The sequence below is a fragment of the Heterodontus francisci genome, chromosome 5 (genome assembly GCF_036365525.1).
Source record: "Heterodontus francisci isolate sHetFra1 chromosome 5, sHetFra1.hap1, whole genome shotgun sequence".
NCBI classification, from domain to species: domain Eukaryota; kingdom Metazoa; phylum Chordata; class Chondrichthyes; order Heterodontiformes; family Heterodontidae; genus Heterodontus; species Heterodontus francisci.
In genome coordinates, this window is record NC_090375.1 from 134,655,184 (window position 1) to 134,680,842 (window position 25,659).

The window sequence follows — 25,659 nt, forward strand, 5'->3', positions numbered from 1 at the left end:
GTAATTTAAACTGAAGGAAGGGAAGTTAGACTGTGACAATCTTTTATTCCTCAAAAACTCTAAAATCAGCTAGATTCCATTGAAAGAGTTTACACGTCATTAATTGTTGAAGTTTGCTGGAGATGGAAGCAACATTCCAGGAGGACTTCAAGCAACATTGGACTGTAAATTTGCAAGGACTCTAATTTTTCTATTTTAAAAGTTTATATCTTCATGGTGTTTAAGAATGTAGTTCTTCTAATTAAGGAGTTAATTTGTTGATTTAAAGACACCTAGTTTGGTTAGCCTCATTCGGGGGTTAATAGATGATACAATTGGCTGGGTCTTTCTTTAATTTGGAAAGTTTTAAATGATATGTTAGCCGATCTCTGGAGCGATGGGATAGAATTAACTGTGCGTTGGTCCCACCACAATCAGAATCGTATATTTTGATTGGGGGCTTTGACAGGAGCGGTCGGTCTTAACATGTTTAATTGGGGGCTCATTCTGTGACTTGAATAACATATTAATTGGGGGATTGCTCAAGATTTGAATCACATTAATTGGGTTCCTGGATTTGAATCATATCTTAATTGGGGGCTTGTTCGCAGTCAAATCATATTTAATTCAGTGGCTCACATCTGGGGTCGGAATCAGGCAAATCTGGAGGGCTTACATTTGGAATCATAGTAATTACCCATCTCTGGGTTAACACATTTAAATTGGGGTCTTGCGTTTGGCATCAGATTAATTGCCCTCGAGTCTGGGATCTTATCAATTGGAAACTTGATTGTTGGGATCTAAATCTGAAACTAATTACAAAGAAATTTAATGAACCAGGTCTCTTGTATAATAAGGTACAATCTATGCCGTTGTTATGGCATTTGTGGTTGTAGCAGAGTTTTTGGGAAAGCAGAATGTTTCCCTGAGTGACTTGATAACTTTAAGAACAAATTAAAAGAATTGGCAGCAAAATTGGGTTTGGAATTGAAACCAGGTGCCAAAAAAGCAGGGATAATTGGATTGATGGCCGAACATCTGGGATTAGTAGAAGATGATAATACAGATGAAGCGCAATACGGGGAACAAGAAAGGGAATATGAGAGACATGAATGTAATAGGTCCGACAGTGATGCAGTAGAATTGGCTAGGATTCAGTTAGAAATTTTTTTAAAAAACTGGAGCTTCAGCATGAAAAAGAAATAAGAAAACTTGAATTTGAAAAAGAGGAAAGGAAAAAAGAAAAAGCAGTAAGAAAAATTGAACTTCAGCGAGAGAGCAAAAAAGAGAGGGAATTTAAATTAAAAGAGATCGAACTAAGACAAAGGGATAGTCCTAAATCCAGGGAAATTTCGGGTCAGGAAGAATCTGAATTTAGATCAGGACCCAGCAAGAAGTTGTTTAAATTTATACAGGCTCTTCCTAAGTTCGAGGAAAAGGACGTAGAGGCATTTTTCATATCTTTTGGAAAAAATAGCCAAACAGATGAAATGGCCGAAAGAAAGATGTCCATTGCTCATGCAGGGCAGGCTGGTAGGCAGAGCTCATGAAGCTTATGCCATACTTTCTGAAGAGGATTTTGCAGGTTGAGATGGCAAAAAAGGCTATTCTCTCTGTGTATGAGTTAGTCCCTGAAGCTTACGGTCAGAAGTTTAGGAACTTACGGAGATTGACTGGGCAGACATATTTAGAATTTGAGAGGGTGAAGCAAATGAATTTTGACCGTTGGATACGGGCATTAAAGATAGAAACCACGTATGAGAACCTTCGAGAATTAATTCTCTTGGAAGAGTTTAAAAACTCCATTCCTTCAGTAGTGAGAACTCATATAGATAACCTGAAAGTTTTGAAAGCTAGGCAAGCAGCAGAGATTGCTGATGATTTTGAGCTTGTGAATAAACCAACCTATTGTGTCCGTCACCCCCATAAACCCGAGAAGAATAGAAAGTGGGAGAGTGAAAGGAAGGCAAGTAGCTGGGGACAAGAAGGAACAGCTGGGAATGTTCCTGGATCACCACCTCGAGTCAGAAAGGAAGGTGCTGAGGGTAGAAGCGAGGTTCGCAATCCAAAGTGTTATCATTGCAACAAAACGGGTCATCTTCATTCAGAGTGCTGGAAATTGCGAGGTAAATCCATAGGACTTGTTGGGGTACGCAAAGTTAGTGCAGAGGAAAAGCCTCTGACTGAGAATATAGCAGACCAGGCTATAACTTTAATGACAGCTGTGAATGTAAAACCAGCTACTAAAACTAAGAGAAGTGTAGAGGTTAAGAATAAACTACCTGAAAGTTATAATGAATTTTTGTCAAAGGAGAGAGTAACTCCATATCCTGTAAGTGAGGTAGGAAAACCTATCATTATACTCAAGGATACAGGAGCAACCCAAACACACTTGCTGGGGAAAAATGAGGTTTCCACCAGAGAGCACCTTGAACGTTAAAGTTTTAGTAAATGGAATTGGCGGGGAGTATATACCCGTACCTTTGTATAAAGTACGCCTGGAGAGTTATTTAATATCTGGGATAGTAACTGTAGGTGTTGTACACAGTTTACTAGTAAAGGGAATTGATCTACTCCTGGGAAATAATTTGGCAGGATCAAAAATATCAGAGGAACCATGCGAAATTAAGGAAATGGAGCAATTACAGGAGCAAGTTCCGAGAATATTTCCTGCGTGTGTAGTTACCTGAGCAATGGCTAAACAGGATCCATTGTCAGAGGTAAAAGGGGCACCACAAATAGATAATCAGGCATCTGAAACCTTACTTAGGGATTTAGGTAATCCAAATGAGATGTTTAACAGATCGTCTATCATTGCAGAACAGCAAGCTGATACAGAGATCTACCAAATAGCACAGACGGCTCTGTCAGAAGCTGAGGTGAAAGGAGTTCCAGAAGGCTATTATATGGCAAACAGGGTTTTGAGGAGGAAATAGAGACCGCCTCATAGACCTGGCGACAAAGACTAGACAGTTATTGAACAGATAGTGGCACCACCTAAATATCGACCAGGATTATTAAGGTTAGCACATGACGTTCCTTTTTTAGGACATAGGGGAATTCGGAAGACCAAATCATACATAAGCAAACATTATTACTGACCAGGTCTTACAAAGGATGTGATACCATTTTGTAGGGCATGCCACACCTGTCAAACAGTGGGAAAACCTTAACCTACCATAAAACCAGAGGATGAGGTATTAGTATTGTTAGCATCACAGGGAGAACCAGTGAAAGCATGGTTCAGTGGCCATATAGAGTGATTAAAAGAGTGGGTAAGGTAGATTACTTGATTGACACCCCGATCGCTGGATGAAGAACTGTTTGTGTCACAATTTGTTTAAACCATATTACCGCAGGGAGGAGGATAAGCCAGTACAAGTATGTCAGGTAATCGGGACTGTGGAGAAAGAAAAGGATAGTGAGGATGAGGCAGAAGTAGGCCTAGGAAATTCTCAGATTGAACCTCCAACTGTCCAATCAATGGATGCAGAATGGCTAGGAAAATTAAACGATAGGCTTTTGCACTTGGAGGCAAAACTGCGTAAAGTCCTAACCAGGGTTTTCACAATGTTTCAAAAAGTTTGTAGGGATAAGCCAGGACGTACAACCTTAACCACACATGATGTAGGTATAAGGGGGGACCATTCCTTTAAAACAACATCCTTGTTGCTTTGGTCCAGGCAGACAGACCCAAGTAGAAGCAGAGGTACAATGCATGCTGAAGGGCAGCTTAGTTGAACCTAGTCAGGACAGCTAGAATTCGCAGATCATCTTGATGTCTAAACCTGGTGGCACGGCTCAAACTTGCATAGACTCTAGAGAAGTCACTGTGGTAAAGAAGGCAGACTCCTACCTAAATTCTCATTTAAAGGACTGTAAGGACAGAGTGCTCAGCACAATGCATCTTAAAGAGCCAGATGTATTGGAAGGATACTGTCAAATTCCTTTGACAACACAGGGTAAGAAAAAATCAGCTTCTTTTACACCGGACAGGGTTTTCCAGTGTCAAGTGATGCAACATAGGTTAAGGGTACTCGAGAAACTTCTCAGAGAATAGTGAACCCAGTAGTGATCAGTGCTCCTAGCTGTGCAACTCACCTGGCTGAGGTGATGGACAAAAGGGACACTTGGAAGGAAAGCACAAAACAATTGGAAGGCTATGCTTGGAAATTTAAAATAGGTTAATTGGAGCAACCTTTTGAAAATTTAAAGCTGAAATGTTCTGGTGGAACTTGTTGCTGTAGTCTAAACATTTTTTTTAGAAATGTGTCTATCTGTAAATGCGTGAAAAAAAGTGTTGCCGTTTTTTTTTACCCATTGTAATTAAACGCATTTCAGGAATGGCGTTTCATTCCGCTAGGGGCGGAGGTGTCATGGTCCTGTAGTTTATTTTTTGGAATATGCGGTTTGCCTTTAAGGCTTGCAAAGGATCAGTATTGCTTTAAGAACCAGCATGCCTCAGGAGTTATAGGAAGGTGCATTTTTATTGCCTTAGAAACAGCCATTTGGAGACTGCAATTCAAAGGGCACATTCTCGATACCATGGAAATAGCCACTAGGAGTGAGTCTCATGCAATACATTTGTTACAATTCAGTTTTAAACTGGCTTTGAGTTGACAACAATTTGTTCTAACAGAACACTCTCTCACTCAGAGGACACAGACAGCTGTGGTGTTCAGACACCTGAAAAAGAGCTGTCAACCATTTAAACTGAAGGAATAGGATTTTAGTCTGTTTTATTATTATCTCTCAAAATTCTAAGAAAAAGTCAAGTCAAAACACAGATCTCTGGTAATTTAAATTGAAGAAAGGGAAGTTAGACTGTGACAATCTTTTATCCCTCAAAAACTCTAAAATCAGCTTGATTCCATGGAAAGAGTTTGCAAGTCGTTAATTGTTGAAATTCGCTGGAGAAGGCAAGCAACATTGGACTGTAAATTTGCAAGGACTCTTAATTTTTCTATTTTAAATGTTGTTTATATCTTCATAGTGTTTAAGAATGTAGTTCTTCTAATTAAAGAGTTAATTTGTTGATTTAAAGACACCTGGTTTGGTTAGCCTCATTTGGGGGTTAATAGATGGTACAATTTGGCTGTGTCTTTCTTTAAGTTGGAAAGTTTTAAATGATATGTTAGCCGATCTCTGGAGCGACGGGATAGAATTAACAATGCGTTGGTTCCACCACAATCAGGATCTTATATTTTGGTTGGGGGATTTGACAGGAGCAGTCGATCCTAACAGTGCATGGTTGATCTTTATCTTAACTCCATCTACCTGCCCTGGTACTCTAACCCTTAATATATGCCAAACAAATCTATCCATCTTAATATTGAAGTTTGTAATTGACCTAATCTCCATAGCTTTTTGGAGGCGAGAGTTCCAGATTTCCACTAACCTTTGTGAAGAAGTGTTTCCTGACCATATAGCTCTGGAGTTAGATAACTCCCAAGTCCACTGAAGTAAGTTGGTTGAGTCAGAACACAAAGTTATAAGTGTTCAGGAATTAGCATCAATATGGAACGAGGTGACCAACTGGGCTGGGTGCTGAAAAGTTGGGTACTTGGTCACTTGTTTCCATGAGTGTTAATTATTTGCATAAGGGACAACAACAAAGCTCACCAAGTTTGGCAATTTTACAAACAGAGAGAAGAATTGTACGTCATAGAAAATGAGTGGACGAGCTGCAGAAGGCTCGGTGCAAGTTGGAAATTGGATCAAAAAGTAAGGATGTTGTTTGATGTAGAGAAATCTGACGACATTAAGTGGAGAAGGCAAACAAAAGAGTACAAAGTAAATGGGAACACTCTACAGTAAATGACATGAGAAAAGTACTCAAATTGTCATTGTAGTGGTGGAAAGGGCAAATAGGATCTTGGGCTAAATGGCTCAAGGGTTAGAGCTCAAATCTCAAAAAGGGACTATTAGTTTGTATGAAACACTGGACATGCCCATCTTGAGTGTGTCAAGTTCAGGGCTCCATTGAACATCCTGGATTTGGAGCGGGTAAAGCAAAGGGCAATTAATTTGAAATAAGGTTAGGCAAATAACCTAAGGGGAAAAAATCTGCAGATACAGGAGTGTTTGTATCAGAAAAAAGACAGTTTAAAGGTGAGCTTATTGAGGTATTTAACATCCTAAAAGGGACCAGATTAATCATTATTAATATAAGCTGAAGGACAAAGGGACAGAGACTCATGGTTTAGAAAAGGAAAGATGACCACATAGCTAAGATATAATTTCTTCATGCAAAGAGTAGTGAAAAGGTGGAATAATCTTCTGTGGAAGACCATACAAGAGATGTTACGATTTTCAAGATGGGGTTGGAGAGTGGCAAATATGACGCCCTTATTCAAGAAAGGGTGTAAGGACAGTCCTAGCAACTACAGACCAGTTATAATTTAACATCAGTGGTGGGTAAGGTTTTAGAAACTATAATCAGGGAAAATATCAACGGACACATAGAGCGGTTCGAGTTAATTAAGGATCGTCAGCATGGATTTGTAAAAGGCAGATTATGCTGGACTAATCCAATTGAATTTTTTGACGAAGTAACAGAAGGTTGATGAAGGGAATGCAGTGGGTATTATTTATATGGATCTTAAGAAAATATTTGATAAGGTACCACATAAAAGGCTGGTTCAGAAAATTGAAACTCATGGAATAGGAGGGTCAGTGTCTAATCGGATAAAACATTGGCTTAAGGACAGAAAACAGTGAGTCATGGTAAATGGTTGCTTTTCCGACTGGAGAATGGATGATATGAGCCACTTGCAGCAGGACATCGGCTAGCAGAATGGGCATAGAGGTGGCAGATGGAGTTTAATACTGGCAAGTGTGAGGTGATGCATTTTGACATAAGGAATAGGGAGAGGCACTATATACTTAATGGCACAGTTCTAAAGAGTGTGCAGGAACTGGGGGACCTGGGGGTGCGTGTGCATTGATCTTTGAAGGTGGCAGAACATATTGAGAGAGTGGTTAATGAAGCTTATTGGATCTGAGGCTTCATAATTCGAGGCATTGAGTTCAAAGCAGCGAAGCTATGCTGGCCCTCTATAAAGCTCTGGTTAGGCCCCAACTGGAGTATTGCATCCCGTTCTGGTCACCACACTTAAGAAAGGATGTGAGGGTCCTTGAGAGAGTACAGAGGAGATGTACCAGAATGGTTCCAAAGCTGGAGGATTTTAGTTACAAGGTTAAGTTGGAAATGCTGGGTTTGTTCTCCTGAGAAGTGAGGAGATTGAGGGGAGATTTAATAGAAATGTACAAGACAGGCTTACATAAATTAGACAGGGAAAAGCTGTTCTCATTGACAAATGGTACAAGGGCTAGGGGACACAGATTGAAACTTTTGGGCAAAAGATGCAGAGGGAATATGAGGAAACACTTTTTTACGCAGCAGGTGGTAATGCCTTGGAACTTGCTGGTAGAAGCGGAGATGATCAATGACTTCAAGAGGAAATTGGATGGCCACCCAAGAGAAATAGACTTGCAGGGCTACAGGGATTGAGTGGTGGGGTGGGACTGACTGAATAGCGCCATGGGGAGCTGGCATGGATTCAATGGGCCAGATGGCCTCCTGTGCTGTAAATGGCTCTATGATGCTTAGCTTTATGGCAGACCAGGCTGTTGAAGGATGAGAGATAAAGTGGGGAGGAAGTCCCATGACCTTTGGACTGTGCTATGATGCTACTTTTTTTTTGTTGGGGGGGGGGAGGGGGGTGGTGGCAAGTATGCAGTGTGTCTTTAAGTCAGCACAGGATCAGTGCTGCTTTAAGAATAAGCAAGCCTCAGGAGTTAGAGAAGGTGCATTCTGGTTACTGGTAACAACCACACAAATCGAGAAGAAATAAGATGCAATATTGCCAATTGCCTTTGAAAAACTGGCTAACTAGTTTGTACAGACACGCAGACTGTCTGACAGCATATACTGAAGGAAATAAGAGCGAGCTCTCCCTCGATTTAAACCCTATTTATTATACTCTGAGTTCTGAAACATCAAGTCAGATTAATTTCTTAAAAGAAAATCACCAATTACTTTAACTATTGAACTATAATTGCTGTGTTCATCGCTGGAAGAAGAGGAGCATCACTTCAACTGCTGAATTAGACTACTAACTATCCTGTTGAAGAACCTTTTTCTCCCCCCATCGGACGGTTGCGAGGTCTTCAAGCAACCTTGGACTGTTCCACATTGGAAGATTCCACTTCAGCAGGAGCGTAAATCTGCATGCACTTTATTGTATTTGCTGTTTTTTTAATGTTTATACTTAGGTTTTAGATTTTAGTTTTTCTAATTAAACAGTTAATTTGTTGATCTAGACACCGAGTTTGGTACACCTCATTCGGGGGTTAATAGATGGTTCAATTTGCCTGTGGTTTTCCTTAATTTTGAAAGTTTAAAGTGATATGTTAGGTGATCTGTGGAGGGACGGGACTGAATCGACAGTGCATTTTTCCGACCCACAATCAGAATCATATATTTTTTGAGTGGTCAGTCGGAACATACTGTCGTAATGGATGGATGTGTCTTCTCTGGACCTGTACAATCCTTTGTTTCTAAGGATATTGGGGGAAAGAGTGAGTTAAATGCGTCGAAAGCGATGTCATGGTTGCTTGATAGGTGTGAGCCTTCTGCTGAGTGCGCGGGAGAGGTTGAGCAAACATGAAAATTGACTCCACAGTGTAGCTATAATGCTTTCTGGAAATGGTAACATCACCAGAAACCTATGATCCTGTGTCAGTTTGTGATAATTTTAGCTTTTTTTTGCTGCAGGAAACAGACACATCATGGATGACAGCCTTGCTGAGGTGTTTGATCGTACTACATATGGTGAATATGAATCGTATCCTCAAGAAAGGAGTCCCCATAAAGTATATGACAATGGTAATCCTAATTTTGGGGATTAAATCATTGAGTAGTTAGTAAATAATGTTACAGCGTACGTGGTGCACTAAGCTATCCTGACCAGAAAGTCCCAGTTTTTATTGCTTAGTTGGTTCCTCCACTGGGGCAGTAGCAGGGTTGCTAGAATTAGCTACTGTGGTCCTGGGCTAGAGAGTGTTAAAATTAGTCAAAATTTCTGTTACCGATTGCTATCCAGCAACATCCGAGGGAAAATGTTAGCAGGCTTTGGATAAAACCAGGCACCTTCATGTTAAATAACCCGCCAGTGCTCATTATCTTGGCTCACAAATAAAGAATGACCACTTAGACAAAGTAGGGCTACTGGCGCCTGTGGAATATTGGCGTGGCAAGAGTCTGTGTCCTCAGGAGATGAGAGGAAAATAGTTAAAAAGTAATATTCTCAGCATCTGATCTACATTCTGTTCAACATCTTGGCTTCAATTTGGTTTAGAGTCTTAATTATTGAAAACCTACCCTTTTAAGAAACATATGGCCTGAACGACCAGTGCTCATCCTCCATTCTAGTATACACAAGCCTTTTTCTGGAATATGCCCTTCGCACTTTGCCTGGAAATGTAGATAGAAAGTTGGCTAAAGAAGGAAAGTGGAGATTGCAGTTAATGTCTTCAGACTGCAGGGATACAATTAACAGTTGTCCTCCAGGGATCAGTGCTGGGGTGATATTGTTCTCGATGACCCCTAAATTCCATTGAACACAATCCCAGGAGGTACACCAGTGCTGGAGGGGGAATTTTATCCTGGTGGCGGATGTCTCAATGTCTCAAGGCCGAGATTCCCACGTTGACTCTTCTCCTGAAGGCCTGCCAAATTTAGTGTCAGTCAGGCACTTAAGTGGACAGCTGCGAGCCTTCAACAGGACCAAGGACCCCGTCTCCGGAAGTCCCATCCTTGCAGAGCTGCTGCCCAATCAGAGACAAGTAGCTGCCGCACCACCGCGGAGGCAATGGCTGCCATTGCAGGTGCACCTAGTGGAGGCTGAGGCGCATCGCTGGAACCAGGCCTCAGGTAGGTCAGGGAGGCCTTTGGCGCCCTCCACCAACCCCCCCCCCCCCCCCCCCCACCACCCCATTCCTCATTCAGGCACTAAGTTCCTTTTAAAGAAGCCCCTCTTATCCGCCCCACTGCAGCCCCACCGGAGCCAGGAAGCACTTTTCGTGCCATGCTTCCATTGCTGCGACAAGGCTGCCCGCCACACGGCCAATTGCGGTGGCAGTGGGAAGGGGCTCTTAATTGGGGGTTAATACCCAGTTAAGGGCTTGATTTGGCAGCAAGAAGGCCATTCACAGGCCTTCCTGCCCTGGACTAAATTTTGGTGGAGGCCAGATGGTAGATGGTAGCGAGAGGCCCAATGCAACCAGATCTCTGCTTTTTCCAGGAATTTCTAAGTGTGGCAAGAGACTGGTAGAACTCCTATGCATTTTCATTCCCAATAAATATTAATCTTGACTCATGTAGGGGGCACAATATCAAAATTTGCAGATGGCTCAAAAATGCTCTTATGCTGAGCTGTGCCCACATTGCATCCAGACAGCTCCAGCAGAGGATTATCAGCCCTGTTTACTGTTTTACACATCCTAATTTAGGAAGGATGTCAAAGCCACGGAGAGGATAAAAAAGATATTTAGTAAGATATCAAAGATGAGAGGCTTTAGTTATGAGAGTAGATTAGAGAAACGGGAGCTGTTTTCACTGAGACAGAATCAGTTGAGAGAAGATCTGAGGAACATAAAGGATTTTAATAAGGGAGAAACTATTTCTACTGGTTAGTGGGATGGTAACCTAGAGGGTATGAATGTAACATCACCAGGGGGGCAGTGAAAGTGGTTCGCAGAGGGATGAGAACATCCTACCACAAACATAAAAGTATTTTTTTAAAGGCTAAATGGAGGAAAAAAGTTAAAAACGAATGGGGATAAGAAAGTTAGTACAGGCACGATGGATTCAGTGGCTGCCCCCTGCACTGTTGAGGTCTCTGGATACAACAGCATTGGTAAAACATAGAATCAAAGATTCATGCAAGTGCAGGAGATGCAACACCTGCTCTTTCACCACCTCCCTTCTCAGTCCAAGGCCCCAAACACACTTTCTAAGTGAAACAGCGATTTACTTGTACTACTTTCAACTTAATACACAATATTCACTGTGGTTTTCTTAACATTGGAGAGACCAAATGCAGACTAGGTGACGGTTTCTCAGAACACCATCATTCCACACGCATGACCCTGAGTTCCCAGTCGCTTGTCATTTTAATTCTCCACCTTGCTCCACTCTGACCTTTCTGTCCTTGGCCTGCTACCGTGTTTCAATGAAGCTCGACGCAAGCCCGAGGAACAGGCATCATCTTTGGACTGGGAACTTTAGCACTTTACAGCCTTCTGGACTCAACTTTGAGCTCTACAATGTTAGATCATAACCTCCCTCCCCACCACCCCATTTTGTTTCATGTTCCTTTGCTGGTTTGTTTTTTTTTCTCTCGTTTCTCTCATATTTCTTTCACTTGGCATTTGGACAGCAGCTATCCTGCCATTCGCACCTCCGCTAGACACATCTTTTGTTTCTTGACTGTCCTATTACCAGTCTCTTTGGCCTTGCAACATGAATCCTTTTGTCATTTAATCTTTCCTGTCCTCCATCCCATCACAGACCTTCCCTTTGTTGTTCTTCCCATCCTCCCCCCCCCCCGCCCCCATTCACTTACTCAAAACTTATTACATTTCTAACTTCTAATTCTAATGAAAGGTCACAAACCTGAAAGGTTAACTGTTTCTGCCTCCACAGCTGCTGCCAGATGTGCTGAGTATTTCAAGCATTTTCTTTTTTTATTTCCGATTTCCAGCATGTCATTTTTTTGATCATTTCACACCAACAATTTGTATAAATGTTTGAGTGATAGTACCATTGATGACATTTTATTTAAGAACTTGGCTGTTTGTGTTTTTTTTTCAGTATTGCAAGAAGAGCCAGAGAATATAAAAAATGAATCTTTTGTGCAGCCTTATTTAAACTCTGGGCAAAGGTAACATGATTACAAGGTTCATTTAACATTATAATCTATGCATAGTACATGCTTTGCAACAAATTACCTAATTTTCACAAGTCAATATGTGGTCTATATAATTAGGGTCAGCAAACTGCCCTGTTCTTTATGGGTGTGGAGGAGCCAATGTAACTGCCATCTGGATTGTCACAATCTGTTCTTCTGTCAATTTCACTTTAATACTCACTCTCAGCACCACCAGCATGGTGCTGTCCAGTCAATGGTACTTGGCAATTTAAAGAGTGCAAATTTCACACCTCCAAGCATGTAGACCAAGATTTTTATCAGCACTGAAAACTGCTGTTGGCAGCAGTGCAAAACTGCAAGTCTCTGTCCTACTGGCCCTCCACCAGCCTCAGTTAGGGGCACCACTACCAGAAGCAAACCGAGGAAAATGCCATAGGTCTCCGTTTGAGTGCTGCCATCCAAACATACAATGTTTAAAAAAAAGTCTTTAAGTAATTGCTAACTATATTGTTAGCCAAGTAACACAATATTTAACCAGATACTTTATATATTGCTGTCCTTTTGTGTGAATTTAATCCTCTGGTGACTGGAAGATTTGCTCAACTTTTGAAATGTGTATATACTTTCATTTAACATCTACAAAAAGTAACTGTGTAGAGTTCTAACATTGAATATTATAAGCTAATATATTGGTGAAATATGCAACAGCCAATTCATTTTTTTTTAAGAAGTTCATCTACTTTGACTTTCCTGGAGTCCTCAAAAAGTTGAGTATTCTTCCAGTACTCTGTAAAAGTTGTGAAGAGACGTGTGCTGTATACTTTCTTCATCCCAACTAAGTGTTTATCTTGGATTTGTTGTATTTCATGCTCAGTTTAGGAAACCACCTTATTTAATTTGAGGTTTTAAATAGGTCCATTTATCTTTAAACTATGCAATACTCAGTATCATCACATTACATATTTGCAAGAACAGAAGACAACATTTAATAAATCACAGAATTGTTACAGCACAGAAGGAGGCCATTTCACACGTTGTGTCTACACCAGTTCTCCAAGTAGCAATTCACTTAGTGCCATTTCCCCACCTTCTCCCCAATACCCTGTACATTCTTCCTTTCCATGTAACTATCTAATTCCCTTTTGCATGCATTGATTGAACCTGCCTCCACCACATTCTCTGGCAGTGTATTCCAGGTCCTAACCATTCGCTGCGTGAAAAAGTTTTTCCTTCTGTCGCCATTGCTTCTTTTGCCAATTACCTTAAATCTGTGCCCTCTCATTCTTGATCCTTTCACGAGTGGGAACAGTTTCTCCCTATCTACTCTGTCCAGCTCCCTCATGGTTTTGAATACCTCTATCAAATCTCCTCTTGGCCTTCTCTTTGAGGAAAACAGTCCCAAATTCTCCAATCTTTCTTTGTAAATGAAGTTCCTCAACACTGGAACCATTCTCGAGAACCTTTTTTGCACTCTCTCCAGTGCCTTCACATCTTTGTTTAAATGTGACGCGCAGAACTGGAGACAGTACTCCAGCTGAGGCCAAACTAGTATCTAACATAACCTCCTTTCTCTTGTGTTCTATGCCCCTATTAATAAATGATGTAACTTTGTAAATTTATTATTTGTTATAAAGGAAAAATACAGTTTTAAACTTTCCTCATGTTGAGGTGGTCCGTAACAAGGAAGAGAGAAGAAAAATGCAAGGGCATACGTGCAAGGAATGTGAAGTAGTAAGTACTGGTTAAGTCACACCTACTCCAAGGTTGTCTATTTTCTTTATTTTCTCAATTTTACCCGTTTGGATTAGAAAGATCTTTTTCCTTTCTGCAAAGAAATTGCCCTGTTGTAACCAAAGATGTGAGTTCTTAATATGCATTGAGCCTTATATTGCCATTTTTATTGGTTTGTAATAACTGCTACCAAAAATAAGAATTTTTAGATTTTATTTTAAATGAGGTTTTTAAAAAAATAATTGAAATTTTGATGCCGGATACAATCGTATTGCAAGTCAAAAATAGGCAGAATTGACCAAATATCAGTAAATGTACTATTTTAATAAAAGGAAAAACTGAAAATCTGAAAAAAAAAATGGAAAATGCTAGAAGTATACAGCAGGTAATGATTCATCTTTAAACTTTAAGCAGGGCCAGCTTGACTGTCATGTTTAAGAGTAGGATTGGGGTTGTGGTAATAATGCTGATAATGTGTAAAATTGCATTCTAAATTAATGTGGGGCTCTATTTCCTTAGCCTTTTAGCATTAGATTGCTTCATTGAGGACAGTTAAGTATAAAAATTAAGGCTGGATTGTGTCAGGACCTGTAGTTTTTCCCATCTGTCCAAATTTGTGGACAGACACATGCAAATATGGAATGATGTGATGCAGTGTAATTCCCAGATTTATGTCTTTAGCAACAATCCCAGCCATACAGCATTGCTAAGCAACAGAGGTTGCTAATTTTGTTGAAGAGCACTGTTTCTGTACTAAAATTATCATTGTTGAAACCTGGTCTGTTGCAAATAAGTCTGAACTTTTGGCTGGCTCCTGTTCAAATTTTGGAGGTAGGTGACTTAGTCTGGCATTGGCTTGGGCACCACCCATTTTATGTAAATTTTATGGCTGGCTCTTGGAATTTTGATAGTCAGGGGCACCATGGGCCAGTGGACAAGAAGTCCGATCCCGCTATGAATATGATGGCCCTACAAGCCCTGAGGAAAGTAGAGGCTAATCTCTTTAATATGCATATTTTTTTTAAAGATTAGTGATGGTTATGAGCCTACTTATGTGCGTGTTTCAATCCCTATTAGGCTAACAACTACAGCATCACCTTCCATCTTCTGCCTGCAGACTGACCTCATTCTCATAGGATTGTTAGTGTCCTTAACTGTACCTGACGCTGACTTAGACATGATGCTATTTTTTTTTAAAATGTACACGCATATTCAGAAGAAAATTGTGATTAGCTTTTAAACAAAAAAAATCTTTTCCTGACATGGTTGGCAGAGTTTGTAAGATGCTAGAGCACTCTTCTGTGGATTTATAGTTTGATACACCACAATGCAAGTTCCCAAACTGAGAAGGATGCTGTGCCGGGACCAGCTATATCCATACAAGCAGAGAGGGAGGACCCTTGTTTCTCGGCTTTTCTCACTGCTGTTCATAATTGCTTTGGAATAGAATGGGCCTAGGGGTGCATCGGTATAGTGCTTTGAACCACATAGGTATGTTTAGCTAGAGAAAGGTGCACTTGGTGACCATTTCCCAATGTTTAACCAATGTTATCTCTGTAAAGAGAGAAAATGGCATGACAAACGATAGATAAATACATTTGCTCAAGAGTAGAAAATGCTTTACTAAATAGTAGAATAATAACCACAATCTCGCTCCCTTTGCCTCCCAGGAATGGGAATTATGGCATTCATATCTTCAAAGAACAGTACAGCACAGGAACAGGCCATTCGGCCCTCCAAGCCTGCACCGTTCTTGATGCCTGCCGAAACTAACACCTTCTGCACTTCCGGGGCCCATTTCCCTCTATTCCCTTCCTATTCATATATTTGTCAAGATGTCTCTTAAACATCGCTATCGTATCTGCTTCCACCACGTTCCCTGGCAGCAAGTTCCAGGCACTCACCACCCTCTGTGTAAAAAAAAAACTTGCCTCGCACATCCCCTCTAAACTTTGCCCCTCGCACCTTAAACCTATGTCCCCTAGTAACTGACCCTTTCACCCTGGGAAAAAGCTTCTGACTATCCACTCTGTCCATGCCGCTCATAACTTTGTAAACCTCTATCATGTCGCCCCTCCACCTCCGTCGTTCCAGTGAAAACAATCCGAGTTTTTCCAACCTCTCCTCATAGCTAATGCCCTCCAGACCAGGCAACATCCTGGTAAACCTCCTCTGTACCCTCTCCAAAGCCTCCACGTCCTTATGGTAGTGTGGTGACCAGAATTGCACGCAATATTCTAAGTGTGGCCTAACTAAGGTTCGGTACAGCTGCAACATGACTTGCAAATTTTTATACTCTGTGCCCCGACCGATGAAGGCAAGCATGCCGTATGCCTTCTTGACTACCTTATCCACCTGCGTTGCCACTTTCAGTGACCTGTGGACCTGTACGCCCAGATCTCTCTGCCTGTCAATACTCCTAAGGGTTATGCCATTTACTGTATACCTCCCACCTGCATTAGACCTTCCAAAATGCATTACCTCACATTTGTCCGGATTAAACTCCATCTGCCATTTCTCCGCCCAAGTCTCCAATCGATCTATATCCTGCTGTATCCTCTGACAATCCTCCTCATTATCCGCAACTCCACCAACCTTTGTGTCATCCGCAAACTTACTAATCAGACCAGCTACATTTTCCTCCAAATCATTTATATATATGACAAACAGCAAAGGTCCCAGCACTGATCCCTGCAGAACACCACTAGTCACATCCCTCCATTCAGAAAAACACCCATCCACTGTTACCCTCTGTCTTCTGTGACTGAGCCAGTTCTGTATCCATCTTGCCAGCTCACCTCTGATCCTTTGTGACTTCACCTTTTGCACCAGACTGCCATGCGGGACCTTGTCAAAGGCTTTACTAAAGTCCATATAGACAACATCCACCGCCCTTCCCTCATCAATCATCTTTGTCACTTCCTCAAAAAACTCAATCAAATTAGTAAGACACGACCTCCCCTTCACAAAACCATGCTGTCTCTCGCTAATAAGTTAGTGTTTCCAAATGGGAGTAAATCCTGTCGCGAAGAATCCTCTCTAATAGTTTCCCTACCACTGAAGTAAGGCTCACCGACCTATAATTTCCTGGATTATCCTTACCACCCTTCTTAAACAAAGGAACAACCTTGGCTATTCTCCAGTCCTCTGGGACCTCACCTGTAGCCAATGAGGATGCAAAGATTTCTGTCAAGGCCCCAGCAATTTCTTCCCTTGCCTCTGGGGTAGATCCCATCAGGCCCTGGGGACTTATCTACCTTAATGCTTTGCAAGACACCCAACACCTCCTCCTTTTTGATAATGAGATGACTGAGACTATCTGCACTCCCTTCCCTAGGCTCATCATCCACCAAGTTCTTCTCTTTGGTGAATACTGATGCAAAGTACTCATTTAGCACCTCACCCATTTCCTCTTGCTCCACGCATAGATTCCCATCTCTGTCCTTGAGTGGGCCAACCCTTTCCCTGGTTACCCTCTTGCTCTTTATATATGTATAAAAAGCCTTGGGATTTTCCTTAATCCTGTTTGCCAATGACTTTTCATGACTCCTTTTAGCCCTCCTAACTCCTTGCTTAAGTTCCTTCCTACTGTCTTTATATTCCTCAAGTGCTTCATCTGTTCCTAGCCTTCCAGCCCTTACAAATGCATCCTTTTTATTTTTGACTAGGCTCACAATATCCCGTGTTATCCAAGCTTCCCGAAACTTGCCAAACTTGGCTTTCTTCCTCACAGGAACATGCTGGTCCTGGATTCTAATCGGCTGACGTTTGAAAGACTCCCACATGTCAGATGCTGATTTACCCTCAAACAGCCGCCCCCAATCTAAATTCTTCAGTTTCTGCCTAATATTGTTATAATTAGCCTTCCCCCAATTTAGCACCTTCACCCGAGGACTACTCTTATCCTTATCCACAAGTACCTTAAAACTTATGGAATTATGATCACTGCTCCCGAAATGTTCCCCCACTGAAACTTCGACCACCTGGCCGATCTTATTCCCCAATACCAGGTCCAGAATGGCCCCATCCCTAGTTGGACTATCTACATACTGTTTCAAGAAGCCCTCCTGGATGCTCCTCACAAATTCTGCCACATCCAAGCCCCTAGCACTAAGTGAGTCCCAGTCAATATTGGGGAAGTTAAAATCACCCACCACTACAACCCTGTTACCTTTACATCTTTCCAAAATCTGTCTACATATCTGCTCCTCTACCTCCTGCTGGCTGTTGGGAGGCCTGTAGTAACCCCCCAACATCGTGACTGCACCCTTCCTATTCCTGAGCTCCACCCATATTGCCTCGCTGCACGACCTCTCTCAGGTGTCCTCCCGCAGTACAACTGTGATATTCTCCTTAACCAGTAATGCAACTCCTCCACCCCTTTTACATCCCCCTCTATCCTGCCTGAAGCTTCTAAAGCCTGGAACATTTAGCTGCCACTCCTGCCCTTCCCTCAACCAAGTCTCTGTAATAGCAGCAACATCATATTTCCAAGTACTAATCCAAGCTCTAAGTTCATCTGCCTTACCTGTTATACTTCTCGCCTTGAAACAAATGCACTTCAGACCACCAGTCCCGCTGTGCTCAGCAACATCTCCCTGCCTGCTCTTCCTCTTAGTCCGACTGGCCTTATTTGCTATGTCCTCCTCATTTACTTCACTAGCTGTCCTACTGCTCCGGTTCCCACCCCCCTGCCACACTAGTTTAAACCCTCCCGAGTGACGCGAGCAAACCTTGCAGCCAGGATATTAGTGCCCTTCCAGTTTAGATGCAACCCGTCCTTCTTGTACAGGTCCCATCTGTCCCTGAAGAGAGCCCAATGGTCCAGATATCTGAAACCCTCCCTTCTACACCAGCTGCTCAGCCACGTGTTTAGCTGCACTATCTTCCTATTTCTAGCCTCACTGGCACGTGGCACAGGGAGTAATCCAGAGATTGCAACCCTAGAGGTCCTGTTTTTTAACTTACTACCAAACTCCCCCTGCAGGACCTCATCACTCTTCCTGCCTATGTCATTGGTACCGATGTGTACCACAACCTCTGGCTGTTCACCCTCCCCCTTCAGAATGCCCCCTGTCCGTTCAGAGACATCCTTGACCCTGGCACCAGGGAGGCAACTTACCATCCTGGAGTCTCTTTCACGTCCACAGAAGCGCCTATCTGTCCCCTTGACTATAGAATCCCCTATAACTATTGCTGTTCTGCGCTTTGTCCCTCCCTGCTGAACAACAGTGCCAGCCGTGGTGCCACTGCTCTGACTGCTGCTGTTTTCCCCTGATAGGCCATCCCCCGCAACAGTATCCAGAACGGTATACTTGTTAGAGAGAGAGGGGGATAGCCACAGGGGATTCCTGCACTAACTGCCTGCCCCTTCTAGCGGTCACCCATCTATCTGCCAGCACCTTGGGTGTAACCACTTCTCTAAAACTCCTGTCTATGACACTTTCTGCCACTTGCATGCTCCTAAGTGCATCCAGTTGCAGCTCAAACCGATCCATGCGGTCTGTGAGGCGCTGCAACTGGGTGCACTTCCTGCAGATGTAGTCGCCTGGAATGCCGGAAGCGTCTCGGACCTCCCACATCTCACAGGTGAAGCACTTCATCCCTCTAACTGACATTTCTATCACTAATTAGTTCATTGATATAAAATAAATAAATACTTATTAAATCCTTACTAAATTATGATACACTTCACTATGTGGTCCCTAGTGCTAGATTTCTACAATAAATATTAAATGCTGTCTAAATACAGTAATCTCCTCCCTCTGGTTTAGTTACTCTACTTATTAATTAGTTACAATCCAGTAGCTTTTAAAATCCAAGCTTGGTGTCATCTAATCATTGCTTGATTTATCTAGTTTTCTTTCAAAACACTTCTTAACCTTGGTAGTAGTTTATAGTTTGGGTCTTGGCGATTCAACTTGTTTTCGTAACCGTGTTAATACTCAGCAGCAAACCCTAGGAAAGGGCCACCAAGTCCAGCAGTCATTGCAAGTATGTCATTAACGACAAAGACAAAACGTATGTGGTTTGTGGACAAGATTGAAACATACTTTTTCCTTTTTATCCACGCATCTATTGTTTTTGATGCATATTATGGGCTGAATACAATTTTAATGCTAAGAACAGTTTTTAATCCTATTAAAATTATAGTGGAAGGAAGGCGACCTGAGATGTTGGTGCAGAATATTGCCCTGCTTTTCATAGAAACGTGTTGCAGAGTTAATTTTGCAGTTCTAAATTCAAGATTGCAGACTATAATATATTCTAATTCATTTACTTGTATTTCAGTATTATGCAGACCTTCCAGAGGAAGAAAAACTGAAAAAATTGGCAAATTGCTCCAGGCATAGATTCCGCTACATTCCCCCAAACACACCTGAGAATTTCTGGGAGGTCGGGTTCCCCTCCACACAAACCTGTGTTGATCGAGGTGAGAAAGTATAGGCTCACTTGGTAGTTCAAGTTTGCTTTGCTATCTTTAGTGATCGATTGTATTACTATATACAACACTGTTTGCTGTCAGCAGTGTTAAATGAATCTTTTTATGTTTTAATTAATTTTGGGAGTGTAGTTTTAATTTTTTTCATGTTTGTGACTTCAAACCATGCTGCCTCTGTTGAAAATGCTAAAGTTGCACTAAGTTTAGCCCTTAATGGGCTAGGAATCAGAGAGCAGTTTCCTTCTGTGTTGTAACCATTCAGCACGTCAAGCCCATGCCAGCTCTCTACAAGAGCATTTTAGCTAGTCCCACTCCCGGGCTCTTTCCCCATAGTCCTCCGCATTATTTCCCTTCAGGTGCTCATCCAGTTCCCTTTTGAAAGCCTGAGTTTCACGACCAGTGGGTACCACAGGATATAGACTGTCTTATAGACACCGATAACATTCGGATTTAGTTGATAACGTTTCCTTTGTTTTGTTGGGACTTTTATTCAAACTTATGGTGAGTTTCTCACCAATTTTGATTGGACCATGTGTTTCCAACATTTGTGGTGCTCTGAAAGAGGCACTTGTGCTGATTCTTCTTTGGTGACCTTGGGGCATCAAAAGAGGCCTAGGTCACTCGTTAAAATACACAAGAATGTACTCAAAAATACTTAAGTAATGCACAGGTTTTTACAGCAATTGCCAAGCATGTGTGACCAAGTCACAAAAATCAAAAGAATGAGATCTTTTGTCCGGTGCAAACATAAAATTTGTACCAAAACATGTTGTTCTTGTGACAAGGGCTGAAAATGTAGAATAAGATGCCTACACAGGAGCTTTGTCATTCATAGCAGCCACTTAAGGTAACTGGAAGCACCAAATATACTTTGCTACTCTCCCATGATGTGCGCCCAATTCCCAGTGTGCATGCAGAAAAACAGCATTTTTCCAAGTCTACATAGATGTATAGGAGAATTTACACATAAGTTTGCTTTTAAGTTGATGGAGTTCGCCGTATTGGGAGGCCGGAAGTTATGAATTAGGCTTCGAAATTCTGGGCCAGCATCTTGGACACAATGAAAGCGAGTTTGGTATTGAATGATTGTTCCCCCTAATTGCTCTGTATCTCTCTATTTGGACTCTGTGGGAATCATTGCAAAGTTAGGTTTCTGGATTTCATTCTGGGAGTGCAGTAGTCAGTTTGAAATTAAGCTATTCAAAAGAGAGATGAAGCAGAGGGACAGTCAGACCACAAAGGGCTGTGAGGAGAGGGGTGTGGTGAATTACTCTCAATCCAACAAGATAACCCACTGAAAGAGGGGAGCAGATCATATTCATTATTTTTATATTGGTCAAAGCCAAGTTGTATTGAGTGAAATCAGCAAAACTGATCGGAATAGTTGTTCCTGTGGAATAAAGCTGTTGGAGTGATTGAAGAAATAAAGGGCAGAAGCCATGAGTATTAGGTCCAGTTTGCAAGGAGATTGTTTCATTCCTGGTTTATGCTATCGTACACATGAATAAAGGACAGTTTGTGTCAACTTGGCTAAAACTGTTTAAGGGAGCATCCAATACCGTTGAAGCAAGAACATTATCTACAGCAGACTTCAATTTGTAGAACATATTTACTCATGCTCCCTGGGTCTCCCAACCCCAGGTCCAGTTGAATATCAATCAAATAGAAGATCAAAGATTCATAGTGCAGGAGGCCTTTCAAACTATAATGTCTGCTAGCTCCTTGCTAGATCAATCCAAAACACTTTTCTGCTCTACTCTCTGCTCATGGGCTGGATTGTTTTGAGCTCCCGACATCATGCTCCGTGGTGGGGGGGGTGGCTGGAAGATTGTACCGGCAGCGGCCTGCCACGGAGCCCAACACTGGGAGTGCCGGGCCCAGTCTTCCCGGTGGCAGCGTGGCTCCGTGGCAGCCCCCACTGCTGGGTGACGGGACTTTAAATATTTAAATAAAGGAAATGAATGCATTTAATTAACATTCGCAACTATCTTGCCTGCTGCCCGGGATTTTCCATGCGGCAGCTGGCACTCATGCACCTTCACTCTTCCATCCAGAGAAAGCTGCGCCACAGAGGTGGGGAAAGTGGGGAACTTAGGATTTTTAGTGTAGTGGGAGGAGTGGAGAAACGGGTCAAATATGCATTAATAGTGTGGAGGGATGGGAAGGGGTGACCTCTACACTTTGAACATTTGTGGGTGGGGAAGGCCAAATCATCTATGTAAGTGTTTTTGAGGGGGAAGAAGGCAAATATTATGTGTAAGTGTTATTGGGGATAGGAGAGGGAAGGGTAATTTATTTTTTTGCGGTGTACTGGGAGGCGGGTACAGGTTTAAATATTTGAATATAGTGGCAGGTCTGACTGCCCTTTAAAAATGGCGGCTGTGCAGAGGCAGCTGACGCTGTTTCCGTCTCTCAGAACATGCCCCTATCACGTGATTGGGGGGGTGGGGAGGGCGGCCCAACTGGTGTTTATTATGAGCCATGGCATGCACATGCGGGCCGCCATTTTTTCGTCAGACGCCGTTCTCCGTGGTGGGAACACTCAATCCAGCCCCATAACTCTGAATCAAATGTTCATCTACTCTTCCCTTAGAAAAGAAAGACCTGCATTCAGATAGATCCTTTCGCAACATCGCGATGTCCCAAAAAGCTTTGTAACGAGTGAAGTAGTTTTGAAGTGAGGTTACTGCTGTAACGTAGGAAACGTGGCAGCCAATTTGCACACGCCAAACTCCAACAAACAGCAATATGATTATTATTATTATTATTGCTCTTGGGTAATGGATAAATATTGGACAAGACACTGGGAACAACTACCCTGTTCTTCAAATCAGTGCCATGGGATCCTTTTATATTGACCCAAGAGAGCAGATGGGGCCACAGTTTAATGGCATCTCCCGACAGTGAAGCACTCCTTCAGTTCTGTGTTGGGGTGTCAGCCTAGTTTTTGGTACATAAATCTCCAGAGTGGGACTTGAACCCACAATCGTCTGACTCGGGTGAGAGTGCTACCAAATAAACTATGGCTCTCACTTAAAACATGCAATGGCCTCTTACCTATAACTCCCTGTAACAAATCATTCCATGCTCTAACTGTAAAGATTTCTTCCAACTTGTTTTATTTCCTTTGTTACAGACAGGTGTGAAATGATAGGCATGGTTTCCCTTTTCACCTCTCAACTGACTGCATTGTGTTTTTATTAGAATTGTGTTTTAACCCTTGAGCATTTTGATGGTCAAGAAACAGACAACGGTCAAGTTTTCTCGTAGGTTTAAAAAAGGAGGAAAGCAAGCTGAGGCAGAGAGGTTTAGGGAGGGAATTCTAGAGCTTCGGGCCTAGGCAGCTGAAGGCACAGTCATCAATGGTAGAGCGATTAAAATGGGGGATGCTCAAGAGGCAGAAATTGGAGGAGTGCAGATATTTCAAAGAGTTGTAGGGCTGGAGAAGATTGGACATGGGGAGGGACCAGGCCATGCAGGGACTTGAAAGCAAGGATAAGAATTTTAAAATAGATGTGTTGCTTGACTGGGAGCCACTGTAGGTCAGTGAGCACAGGGGCGATAGATGAACAGTATTTGGTGCGAGTTGGGACGTGGGCAGCAGCGTTTTGGATGACCTCCAAGGTGGAAATAGGCAATCTTAGTGACGGCACCACGGTGTGGTTGAAAGCTCATCTCGGGGTCAAATATGACACCAGCGTTGCAAACAGTCGGATTTGGCCTCAGGCATTTGCCAGGGGGAGGAATGGAGTCGGTGGCAGGGGATGAAGACGATGGCTTCAGTCTTCCCAATATTTAATTGGAAATTTCTGCTCATCCAGTATTGGATGTTGGACAAGCAGTGTGATAATTTAGAGACAGTGGAGGGGCCGAGAGAGTTGATGAGGGTTTCATCAGCGTACATGTGGAGGTTAAGTATTTTCCTGACCGGTGTAATCTTGCCAATTAAGAGCTTCCTTATTAGCTCCTTCCAGTCATTAAAAATCATAGTTGAGGACCAGTGAGCAGGAATTCATGCATGTATTTGATTCTGCAAGAGGAGACCATTCCTTTCCCCGTACAAGAAAACAGCTTCCTGGTTATAGTTATGGAGCAGGAGAATGCTAATATTTTATTTCTCATTTCTCATTATTTCCATAGCCTCCCTGGCTGCCATCCGGGATTGATACTCAGCAGTTTTTTGCCTTTTCTGGACAATGTTATTTGAAAGTGGGACTAGCCCAGCATCCAGAGCAGATAAAAGGGCCCCATTAAAAATAGAGAATCCCATAGTTTTAATAAACTCATTTACTTGTCCCACAGATGCTGGGATAACCCCACCTCCAAATAAAATTTTTGCCAAAGAGAAAATGCAAAGGTCGGGGTGGAGGGAGGAGAGTGGTGCAGGAAAGAGTCTAACTGAACCAAATATTATTGGCACAATGGGAGTTTTAATAAGTTAATCAGGCAGACCTAACAGTGCAAGACACTTAATAGCTATGGTGAAATCCAAACCATTTCCATGTGTACACATATCTATTGTGAAAACCTAACTGATTTGCATCGCAATTGCTATTTCTCTTTTTCATAGAGAGCTAACATTGCACCATCTAGTGGTATTTTAAGGAAATAGCCATTTGAAATAATCAACCATCTAAGCTCACAATCATGTTCCTTTTAAACTGTCAAATATGTATGCTTATACTTCTCAGGCTATATAAGAGAGGAGAGCACACCTTGTCAGCGCCCAAGGCGGAGACGTCCATATAATCCAACATTTTTACCAAAGGGCAAAGAACAGAATATAACTTAATCATCCTAGTATGAGACAACAGCAAAAAGGTCTACGCTGAAGAATGTGTTTAAACTCTTTTTTTTTTTGCTTTGAGAGACTGTTATCAGATTTTTTTGCTAACTAGCAGTTTTTCAGATCTAACCTTTTTCCTATGATATTTAAATTATGATTGCTTTTCATCTGTATATTAGGTGGAAATGTTAGCATTTGCACACCTGGCATAAGGTATGGTGCTGTTTGTTGCACTGGATAACCATGCAGTTAATATTGTAAATATTACTTGAATTTTTGTATATTGATTGTAGTGATCATTTGATAAAATTTGTAATAAATAGCACATCAACATAGACTAATAAAGAAAAAAGTGCCTTTGAACACCACCTTGTTCACAGAATAACCTTTATTGCTGAAAGCAAAATATGCAAGTCCCATAATGGTTCAGTTAGTGCGCTGACCAGAATGCAGCTGATCCATGGAGAGCAGCACTGGCCCTGATTTAACCCTTGGTCTGTCCTGAGTTGCCCATAGCATCCATGGTTGTGGTTCACAGAATCACAAAATTGTTACAGCGCAGAAGGAGACTATTCGGGCCATCATGTCTGTACCAGCTCTCCAAATGAGCAATTCACCTAATGCCATTCCCCTGCTTCTCCCTGTTACCCTGCACATTCTTCCTTTTCAGATAACCTAATTCCCTTTCGAATGCTTTGTTTGAACCTGTCTCAACCACACTCTCAGGCAGTGCATTCCAGATCCTAACCACTCACTGCGTGAAGAAGTTTTTCCACATGTCGCTT

At 42.1% G+C, this 25,659-nt stretch overlaps 1 protein-coding gene across 11 annotated transcripts in view; it reads left to right on the forward strand.

Moving 5' to 3' along the window:
• Positions 1-25,234, forward strand: part of rbbp8 (retinoblastoma binding protein 8) — a 195,543-nt gene extending 170,309 nt beyond the window's left edge. For all 11 annotated transcript variants that reach the window (XM_068032150.1, XM_068032152.1, XM_068032154.1 and 8 more), the window contains 5 exons: positions 8,759-8,869; positions 11,858-11,927; positions 13,550-13,646; positions 19,938-20,079; positions 24,780-25,234. In XM_068032150.1, coding sequence (XP_067888251.1) covers positions 8,759-8,869; positions 11,858-11,927; positions 13,550-13,646; positions 19,938-20,079; positions 24,780-24,880 — 521 coding nt within the window. In that variant the 3' untranslated portion in view covers positions 24,881-25,234. The remainder of the gene's footprint in view (positions 1-8,758; positions 8,870-11,857; positions 11,928-13,549; positions 13,647-19,937; positions 20,080-24,779) is intronic.
• The last annotated feature ends 425 nt before the right edge of the window (positions 25,235-25,659 follow it).